The 11,124-nt window shown below is 42.0% G+C and overlaps 1 protein-coding gene across 1 annotated transcript; it reads right to left on the reverse strand.

Moving 5' to 3' along the window:
• Positions 1–4,944: 4,944 nt before the first annotated feature.
• Positions 4,945–11,067, reverse strand: crls1 (cardiolipin synthase 1). The gene is made up of 7 exons (XM_063874160.1): positions 10,521–11,067; positions 8,582–8,719; positions 7,701–7,830; positions 7,398–7,483; positions 7,204–7,272; positions 6,633–6,724; positions 4,945–5,399 (listed from the first exon to the last, which is right to left on the reverse strand). Exons 1-7 carry the CDS (start codon positions 10,938–10,940, stop codon positions 5,306–5,308), a joined length of 1,029 nt encoding a protein of 342 aa, XP_063730230.1. The 5' UTR covers positions 10,941–11,067; the 3' UTR covers positions 4,945–5,305.
• Positions 11,068–11,124: the final 57 nt, after the last annotated feature.

The following is an 11,124-nucleotide window of genomic DNA, read 5'->3' on the forward strand; positions in this document are numbered from 1 at the left end:
CTACATCAGATTAAGGGCAAAGGGGGATGAAAACAACAACAGCACAAATGTTGTTTTGTCCTGATAACAATCCAGGGTTTTTCAGAAAGACGCTTTGCTTCACTGCAGAATTATCGGACAGCTTTATGGCTGCCAGCACAAAGGAGCAGTTAAGGTGCTCCGTCCTGCACCTTACAGACAGAGGAAAGGAAAGAGGGTTGTGTAAATACGTTGGATCAGGTTCAAGATGTTTCTGCTCAATTTCCAATAAGAAAGTCTAGAAAGGAGGAACACTTGGAGGAAATTCCTGGAGTGGATACAGGTCGTCAATTTCAATAATTCCCACCTTGAATAAGGACCATTATATCCGCCAGTTTTAAGGTGTAGATTGTTTAAAGTTGCTTTTCCTCTCACATCATCACACTTCCTTGACTTTCTTTCTGCAAAGAGACACAGTTTATAAAAGCCTTCAATAAACATGGTCCTTCTGCAACACAGACAGCTGCTCACACAAAGAGCAGAATGGGCAGACATTGTGAAGGAGAGGAAGATGTGTACCAGAGCGGCTCAATGGAACGGATAAACTGCACACTCACAAAGAGTATATTTCATTTCTGGAAAATCAAGAAAAGAGTCTACATTCGTTCCACTGAAAACCATAAACCCTGTCAAATGCTGTAGTTGAATGTGTAAATTAAATGGGTAAAAGTCCTTTTTAAGGGGGCTAATTTAGCTTTGTGTGGTTTCCCTTTCCTGTAGTGTGGTATATAGGTTTTAGTGCATGTAAATGGTCTGCAGAGGCTAAACTCCTGGTGTTACTTCAATATGTAACACATGCTTCTATTGCCTGGCGCCCCAACACATTGTACGTGATAGGCTAAGGGGCGGGACATCTCTAAGCGGTTGACCAATCACAACAAAATCCGGCCAGCTAACCAATCAGAGCAGACTGGGCTCTGGTTTCAGACAGAGGGTGGAAAGAGGTGCTGCAGCACAGGCAGTATGAGAAACATAAAGAGCTTTCTGAATTTTAAAGCATGGAGACATGTCCCAGGAGAGGAATAAATACTGATATGAACCTGGAAATGAGCAGAATGTGTCCTCTTTAAAGACATGTTTAGTTTCCAACCTGTCCCACTGTCTGCCTGAGTGTGTTTCCGTCCCTGATAGGCTGCATTTTGGAGATAGAAACTGGATTTTTGTCCAAATTTCCGCACTGACAGAAATGCACGCACGCACGCACACTTACACACAAGACTCAAGACACTCCTGCTGCCCACACAGTGCTGGCACTCACACAGACAGAGGCGCACACGTGCACACACACATAAACACACACACACTCGCACACACCCCAGTCTTCACCACCAGTGCTCAGAGCTTATATAAGGGAGAGTGGGAGGCTGAGAGCTATTTCAGGACCAGAAAAGACGCAAGTGTGCGAGCATGTGTGTGTGTGTGTGTGTGTGTGTGTGTGTGTGTGTGTGAGGCTATAGTGCCCATATGGATTAGTATTGGTGCTGCTGTGTAGGTCTGCTGCAAGGACCACAAGGACTCTGATTCAGTGGGTTTCATAATCAGTGGAGTTTGAAGTGAAGTTGGGTTCTTTGTGCCTGCACACATTTAAACCCACAGAGCTGCGGAGCATTGAGAGAATCCAACGCGTTCACTGGATTCAGACGATGATGTCAACAGCACAGGATGTTGTGACAGCAGCACCCCTCCCCCTTAAGATAAGAGCTGTTAAAAATACTTCTTCTAATTGCTGTATTCTCCTTAAAAAGCACTCCGAATGTCAGGATAAGCGAACCGGAAGTGGTCAGTCTTTTCCGGGTTCTAGGGCTCAATCCTGCACCACTCTTTCAGCTGGACAACATGAGGGGAGCTGACCTGTTGAACCCAATGAAACTCAATCTGTACGGCTCAAAGACTTCAATGTCTGACTCAATGGTTGTTGTACAAACCCCCTTGGCAGGGTACAAATCTATCCTGGATAAGGAAACATTCCTTGTGTAAGTAGGTGAATTATTAGATTTGTTGACCAGATCTTATCCTCTGGAAGCCTTCAAAGGGTTGAAAGGCCATGACTTCACAGATCTCCTGGAGAGGGACACTGTTATGAGTCTCAAACAAACTTGGAACAATGCTGAAAGACTGTAGTGGGAGGACATTTAGGGGTATTAAATTATAAAATAGTGTTCAATGACTTCTTGTTTCCATGAAGAGCTAACAGATGTGCAGGATTCAAAACCTTGTCGAGCGAGAGGAAGCAGAAAGCCTTTGTTCTTAAGGTCACAGGTCTTCTGACTGAAATGTTTTTAGCAGATAAAGAGCTCGAAAACATGCAGGATGATTGGTCTTTACAAATAAAAGCAGCATCAAGATCACTGGTTTGAGCATTTGGGGATAACCGAGTCTTCAATCAGTATGCTTCTTCTTCATTTAGCATCCAAACTGAGGAAGAAGTGATCAACTTAAAATTAGTTTAAGTAAAACGCTGTCAGCTTTTTGGGCTGTAAGTGGGAATAAAAGCAGTCTACCTTAAACTCAAACCATATACTGTCAAGCTTGTCTGCTGATTTTGGCATTCCTCTATCAAATAAGTGTTAGCAAAGAGTGTGTCCTGAGCAGCTGTGGAGCAGATTTAAGTGTTCTTCAGCTCTGTAGGAGCAGCTCTGACTCACTTGATGCAGGACTGACTGTAGTGAGCGATAGCCGCAGGGCCGAGCTGACATAAGCACAGATCCAAAGTTTGTCCTTGTTAGAGTGAATCAGCCGTCTGTGGGTTCTGCAGCCGGCCTGTGAAGTGTGAAGCACATCCTCTTGCCTCCGTCTCTAAAAGCATCTGTATCACTGTTTTAAAAACCTCTGCAAACAAGGAGGGTCTCTGGAGAGCTGTTTCAGGGATGTCTTGTCAAAAATGGAAGCACACAGGATCAACACTGTAGGATGAAGAACAAGGAAATATGGGGATTTAATCCACGTTATTTACTGAAATACATGATCACATACCGCTCTCAAACTCAACTAACATACTACGGCTTCTCTGCATGTTTCCCTACAGTCTCTTCAGGATGAGGCATGCAGCTTCTCTCTCTAAATGACCTTTTTGAAGCATTTCAGTCAGACAATAATGCACAACGACCAGTATCTGATCATCTTTATATGAAGATTGACATATTTTAGAAAGAAATCATCAATAAGACCCATTTTAAAGTTACTACATTTGCAGATACTCCTCTTTTGTAGTATTTAGGTTAATTCAATCACAGTTTAATTCATAATTTAGGTTATTATTAACATTCCTCACAGGAAAATATATCCCTTCTTTCATTGAATTATTGGAGTTTTATTTAAATTTAAACTTTGATAAACACCAGTCGGTGATAATCCATTAAAATAAATGTTCTTAAATATAGTCAAAATAATTCAGAAAACTAAATAATAATTTGCGTAGAGGAGTACTATTCACCATAAATACCCAAAAGTGAAGAAAACATGTAGTAATGCAGATTTGGGTGATCATTTCTACTATATGATTTATAAAACGTAAAACCAGAGCGGGTTAATGGTGACCTTTAAAGTTACTGAAGAAGCAGATACTCCTCTTTGGGAGTATGTAGGTTACTCGGTTGAATTCATAATGTAGGTTGGCGTGCATCTCATCTCACTGAAAATCCCCTAGAAATACTTCAGTATGAGATACTAATGACTACAGTAAGAACTATGTGTAGTATGTATCTGTCAATCAAACTTGTACTCAAACATTTGGTGCTCAATGTGCTGAGAATGATTGTAGTTTTTGCAGATTTGAGTGAGTATTCTATGCAGCAGTAATCAGAGAGAAACGCTGCAAAGCTGTGCGTTCCCTTCAATAGTATTTTATTTGTCAGATAGTTTGAAGTATTTTCTACTGCTGTTTTATTTCTATTTGGAGATCTTTACATTTCAGAATTGTTTATTTCTACTCTTTCATTTTTAGTTCTGTGCAATGCCTTGTTTTTTACGATGCTGCAACGGAAACATGTCACAATTTGGGATCAATAAAATACATCTTATCTGATAACATGCAATATGAACATAGCCATGATGTAGTTGTTGAGGAAACGCTTTAACAGCATCTGGTTTTTCCCTCTAGTGCTTGAGATAGGCCTTACAGAGCTTCCTTTATTGTGGTTGTCCCATACCTGTAGTGTGTTCTGTAGGTTTTGGTGCATGTAAATGGTCTGCAAAGGATAAAATCCCTGTTCCCTTTAAATCGGCAGCTGCTTTTACCACCAAAAAGTGTTTCTCTCCCCTTAAGATGTATAATCTAAAGACTGACTCTTACCTTAAGAGATGCATTTCACGCTTCATACGTCAGTCCTTTTGTTGACTCTGAAATCACTTCCCAGACAGTGATTTAAAGCGAATCAACATACCCGTCACTCATGATCCGTGCAGCTGGGTCCTCTTCAGCTCTGAGAGCGTTCTCATGCTTCCCTCTCTGAGGCGCTACTAATTAAAGAGCCTTCCCCAAACACTTCATGAGGAGCCTGCGGGGCGTCGTCCAGTGTTTCCAAACCACACACTTTCAATAGGAACTCTCCAAAATGGACTTCAGTAATTATCTGAAGAAATCACTAAGATAAGATCCGTATAAAATAATTTGATATAAATAATTTGATATAAAATACCGCTGAAGAAGCTGCAACAAGTCTATTTTAGGCAAGAAAATGCGTAAAATGATTCTCAAATTTACACCCAGGTGAAATTGCTATTAATTGATCGACTCATTAATAGTAGAACAGCTTCCGCACGCTCGACTGCTCCTGCATTTACACTACATGTACTCTCAGGAGCAACATCATGCTGGTCATCAAGGTTTTTAATCCTCTGCTTCCAAAATGGATAAACAGATGTTTGTGTCGTGAGATTAAACATGTGTACGACACACACACACACACACACACACACACCAAAAGCTGATTATTATTATTATTTTTAATCATAAATCATTGGTTTACAAAACTGACAATCATGTTGACGTTGCAACCACTTGATTGAAACACTAAGAAAAAATAGAAGCTCTTACCAGACCACTGAACATACAGTATACTCAACGTGTGTGTGTGTGTGTGTGGATGGATGGTATCCCTGTGTCAGAGCAGCTACTGGGTGTTTGTAGTGTTGCAGGGAAAACATCTGCGTCCTCGGTTGGTTATGGCATGTCATTGTCATGGCGACTCATAAATGGGTTGTCACGGTTACTTGGTGTCTGAGCTCCTGGCGATCATCCGTCCGTCCGTCTGATCAGAGTCTTTTTTTCCTGGATGTTGTTATTTTTTCAGAGTGATCTGGTGTTCAGCACTTTGACAGTTTTCCGTCCGTAGTGCCAGTAGCTGTAGCCCGACGCCGCCGTCGTCACCGCTGTTATATACCTGCAATATAATGTGTGTTTATTCAATCCTTTTGACTAATATTGATATCATTATGATTATTATTATAGGAGGGAATTAAAATATTTGCATCATTATCATTGCAAAGAACAAGGAAACAATTATCTGTACCAAGCCAACATGCCTCAGAATACTTGATCTCACATTGAGCTTTAACAAATATTCTGCTTACTGCAATTTCAATATTGCAACCTAGTGATGTTGATGAACGATTGCAATTAATTGTGCAGCCCTATACAAATATTGCAGGTTTTTGTCTAAACCGGGTATCAGGGTCTCTGCTCCCCCTTACTGTCGGCGTGGGCCCTCAAACCAAAATGCTGATTTTCCCCGTAGAATGTTAAAGTGCTGCCAGAAAACAATATCTCTGTTGGTCAGAAAGGGTTTAATGAGTCCAGAGATATGGAGATGGGGTCAGATGTCTGGTCAGTCGGCAGAGACAGCTTACGGAGAATAAATAGGGGATGGATGTCCGGTGGGTCTGCCGGGGGACGAGTGGCAGGCAGCAGGCTGACACTGAGACTGAGATTTCTGATCCTTTCTTTAATCTCCTTTTTTCTGGAGAGGAAGTAAAGAAACCTCTGGATTTATTTGTTGTTTGAGGTGCAGTATATGACTCAGCCGCTTTTAGACGTGAACACACTATTATTTTCTAATGCAGGATTTTCACCGGAAAGTGGGCGGGGCTTAATTTAGGCAGGAAGTGATGTTAGCGCCTCATGCTATATTCTTCTAGAAAAAACCCTGTATTGTAAATTAAGTGTTCAAGATTAAAGAGGCTTTATAGTTTTGTTATAAACCCCCCATGTTATATAAAATAATAATAGTAGAGTAAGAATAACGTCTAACTGAGCGAGACATGTTGTTGCGTAATTAGTTCTGCTGAATTTGTGATAAAATGTAGGTCACTGTAACACATTAAAATGTTTGTCCTGAGTCAGATCTCCACTCTAACTCACTCTGATTTGTAAATTGAAATGAGTCAGCGCACTTCACCTGAACACGCTGATGGAACACACTCTGTGTATGTGCTTGAAAGAGAAAAACCCTTTTGCATTTAAAACCAGTCTGAACAACAATCATGTTTTGTGTAACCACTACACTGAACAGGGGAGGACATTATGGATATTAAAGTCAAGTGGATGAGGCCCGAGTGTGTGTGTGTGGATGAGGCCTGAGTGTCTGTGTTTGTGTGTGTGTGTGTGTTTAATTTACCATAAGCTCTGCAGCAGCACACTGTCTGTGTACTGGAAGACAGGAGCAGCAAGAGAAGATGCAACCAGGAGAAGCTGGATGGCTGTGTTCACCTGAGAAAAATCCCACACACACAAAGTCAAGTTAAAGACATTATTAAAAAAGGCACATTTACAGATTAGCTGCTCATAATTTATTGGGAAAACTGTGCTTTTTTTTAAACAATATTTTGGGCCTGGTTCCAGGAACAGAACCCGTTTGGGCAGCTTTAAAAAAAAAAATGACAACCTGACAGACACAATTTTCCAGGTATCAACATAGATTACGCAGAACGTGTGGCTGAAGCATGAAGCAGCATTATGACCGTCACTCTTAATGTTGATGCACACCGTCCATCTGCATCCATACAGGCATTACAGGTTTTGTGGACTCCCAATTTTAAATGAAAGAGGAATTACTTATCCCATTATAAGGTTTCAAAAGCATCTAAACTAGGGCTGTCATCGTTAACGCTTGCAATTCATTGTGTGTGTGTGTGTGTGTGTGTGTGTGTGTGTATGTATGTGTGTGTGTGTGTGTGTGTGTTTGTTACCTTGCTGAAGAGTGTGGGCTTGAGCTGTGCGGTGGCGTAGCAGGGATTAAAAAACTTGCTAAGGGTCACCTGTAGGAAAAGAAGAGGGAGAGTCCATTCACATCATTTCTTTTTACTTTCAGCAGATGTTGCACCAAATACTGCACGACTGTGTGTGTGTGTGTGTGTGTGTGTGTGTGTGGAGTGAAGCTCACCGGTGGAGGTACAGTCTTGTATCTAACCCAGAAGACGGCAGCTATCAGACCAACGTCTCTGGCAATCACTAGAGCTGTCAGTGGAGCTGGAACAGAACAAACACTGTAAATCATCTTATAAAACACTTCAACAACACCTGTGTTATTCCCCTGCCATTTACCTGTCTCTTAGATAATGAGATTAAGGAGGGGAAATCAGAATTGTACTTAAAAATACGTAAAATAAGTTAAAAATAAATAATAACATGATTATTAAATGATAAGGAGGGGGCAAAAACAAGGAATTCAAACAGGGTGTAATACCAGGTATAAGTCCAGCGTAGGTCAGACTGACGTATAAAAAACTGATGAGAATCTTATCAGCCAGCGGGTCGAGAGCGCTGCCCAACGCCGACTTCTGAGACGGCCACGTCCGGGCAATGTAACCATCCAGCTGAATCAGGGAGCAACAGATGAAGCCAGTTTAATAATTATGAACATGTATTTGTCCCAAAGGTCTTCACGGTCTAAAAGGAGTAAATGCAAAAGAAACAAAGGTTTAAATAAACAGCTGAAGTTCACCCTACTGACAGCAACGATGTCCCGGGCACTTCTTAATTACAATTCCGATCCATCCAAGACATTTGAAGGCCTTCTCGTTATGTGTGTGAATGTATGAGCCTTTTGTTTATTTAGGTCAAGACAGAAGTTTCAGTTTTAGTGTCGAGACATCAATAAAATGTAGTGTTATTATCAGAGAAAATAAGCAGATGTTTCTATTTAAATTAGAAGGTCTGACTTTGTATTATTTATTTGACTGCACATTAAATGCCATCTCTGTAATGGCGCAGATGTTGTAAAGTCACCTTGAAAACACGGGACACTTCAATTCAAAATGAGTACATACAATCATTTAAAACATGCAATATAGAGACAAACAATAATCAAAATGCATATTACATAAGGAGAAGGGAGCCGCAGGTTAAGGCTGTACAGAGAGAGAGAGTGCAATGGGTTGTTTTTTGTTGAATGTTCAGTTGCTTTTTAAATTAGAATAAACCTTTAACTTCAGAGTATATATATATATATATAAAAGAGTATATTTACATGATAATATTACCACTAACTTCTATGTAATATTTCCATAGTTTCTATACGTCAGAAGTTGAAAAGGTGAAAGAGTTGATGTTGAGTGTCAGCGTTACCAGGTCCGTGGCTCCGGCCAGAGTGAACAGAGCGAGGCTCAGGTGGAAGTGCTGCTCGATGATCAGGTGACCCAGGAACGGAGCGAGGATAATCCGACACACACACAGGAAGTTTGGGATCGTCCACGGGTTCTCATACTGCAGAATAAACATATTACACATGTGTTTCAGGCCATTTATACAGCACCAAACCCAACGAGAGCTGCAACTTGATGGCAAACACTGAACCGTGCTGCAGCCACGAGTTGACACAGCGGTTGCTCGACCAATTCTGAACATCTCTCCCGTAGTCAGAGGTTTCCATCAGTTCAGCGTGTATAATCAACATCATTAACAAGACTAACCAAACAGGACTCTTAATCCAGCTAAAACTGAATGTACGCCAGCGGGATCTACGCACCCCGACAAGAAGGACTCCCAGAGGTCCCAAACAATAATCTATCTCAGGTCAACTTGAGGTCGGTCATGAGCTGGCAACAACAAGGAGCCAGAGCTGCCCCTCCTTAAGAGAGATAGCAGCAAAACCCAGAGGCCGTCGACCTCTGCCAGGGAGAAAGAGTGGGTTAAAGGTTAGATACCTGAGCAAAATATTCCCCTATGCCTTTCGACACAAAGTGCTTTACAAAAATGAAAAACATTTAGAGCATTTCTGCAGCGGAATCACATATTTAAAAAAAAATGATGTATGTGTTCCAACACAATCTGTTTTAGCAAATAGCACACATTATTGTTTTCTCAGAATCAGAAGTACTTTATTTATCCCAAACTGGGAAATTTCGGGTTAAAAAACACACTATATCAACAAACACAGGGAGCTGCTGCAACAGGCTGCCACCTAGTAGCGGCACCAACAGCGAATGACTCCAGGACTTCAACAAAAACTAACCGAGTTATCAAATGTTGTTATAATCAGTGATAAAGATTAGAAGTGTTGTTCGAGTTATTTTGACTTATTATAATCACTCAAATGTTGTTTTGCTATTAACTAGAAGCGTCTTCTGATGTGAACCATGCCTCAAAGAAAGATCGCAGAAGACATACGAATTTAAGAATTGTTGATTTGCTTAACGAAGTAAAGTGATTTATCAGTCCATATTTAGACAGTTTCTATAGAAAGGGACCAATTTAGAAATAATAATAATAATAATTATATATTTTATTTAAACAACGCAAATCACCAGCAGAAAATCAAGACAATATAACCAACCAAGGATGTGTGATGTGATCAGGGTGGATATGCAAGTGTGAGGAGATGTGTTTTGAGAAGTGATTTGAAGGTGGTGAGAGAGTCAGTATTCTGGATGTCCGGTGGGAGGAAGTTCCAGAGGAGCGGTGCAGAGTGGCTAAAGGCTCTGGACCTCATGGTGGTTAAGCAGAAAGCTGCTGTGGCTGCGCTGCCTAAAAGTGGGGGCCCAGAAAGATGCCTCCAAAGGCCAATGTAGGAGGATCAATGACATAAAATAGAGCTCAGCCGAGGTTGGGTGTTGCTGCAGGACAATGACCCAAAATACCAAAGTAATTGTAAAACAGAACAGCTTGGTATAAAGAAAATCTGCCTTTTATCCCATAGAGATGCTGTGTGATGACCTCAAGAGAGCCGTTCACACCAGACATCCTGAGAATATGGCTGAGCTGAAGCAGTTCTGTGAGGAAGACCGGTCCAACGCTCCTCTGGTGCAGGTCTAATCTGGAGCTACAGGAGTGTTTGTTTGAGGGTTTAAATCCAAGGGTTATGCATGTTTGTTTGTTATTAGTTTGAGCACATTGTGTTTGTCTATACTTGTGACTTTGGTGAAAATCAGATCACTTTTAATGACAAATTCATTCATAAAACTAGGAAATTCCAACGGGTTCACATACTTTTACTCTTAATTGTGCAGCCCTAATCTCTGCACGCTTTACATTCCTCCAGGTAACTCTCAGGGAACGTTGAACTCACCAGCTCTTTGAACTTGAAGAGTCCATGTCCCGGTACCAGGCTGGCCTCCCCCGGGTTCTCCTCCTCCTTTCTGCCCGGTGTCTCCTCCGTCTTCCCGCTGCAGAGCCCCCGAGCTTTAGGTGACAGCAGAGACCGGAAACTGTCCACCGACCTCGCGTGACCTCCCCAATGTAGGAGCCGGTTCCCCTGCGCCTGCAAAGGTGTCGGGTTCACCTGCTGCAGTATCCCAGTGTCAGAACCCCCCAGGGGCCATAAGCAGCTCACCGGGGACTGTTTCAGCCTCCCGGTGACAGGTGTGTGCCGCCATGACGCAGGCTCGAGCCGACACGCATACGCACGCCGCGCACACATGAGCCAGCGAACATGAGCTGCGTTTCGGCACATTGGCGCGGAAAACCCCCGGATACACATTGTTATCATATTCAACACCCCCCGTTACCGACCTGTTGGTCTCATGCGGTCTTTCCCGGTGTTCATGATGAAGTTTCAGACTCTGACGGTCAGAGCCTCCCCTGCTGCAGCCTGCAGGCCGCCATGTTGCCGTAAAACCGACACGGAGTCGCAAAGTCACCAATGACGTTTTCAGAGCTTTTATTTTGAAAAT

This window comes from Eleginops maclovinus, chromosome 22 (genome assembly GCF_036324505.1).
Source record: "Eleginops maclovinus isolate JMC-PN-2008 ecotype Puerto Natales chromosome 22, JC_Emac_rtc_rv5, whole genome shotgun sequence".
Lineage (NCBI taxonomy): Eukaryota > Metazoa > Chordata > Actinopteri > Perciformes > Eleginopidae > Eleginops > Eleginops maclovinus.

Excerpts from the sequence above, each read along its gene's own strand:
- crls1 (XM_063874160.1), bottom strand. The coding sequence starts at position 10,940 with ATGATAACAATGTGTATCCGGGGGTTTTCCGCGCCAATGTGCCGAAAC. Across the intron at positions 7,831-8,581 it reads TGGCCGGAGCCACGGACCTG|CTGGATGGTTACATTGCCCG; the intron begins GTAACGCTGACA and ends TCCCTGATTCAG. Across the intron at positions 7,273-7,397 it reads ACAAGACTGTACCTCCACCG|GTGACCCTTAGCAAGTTTTT; the intron begins GTGAGCTTCACT and ends CTTTTCCTACAG.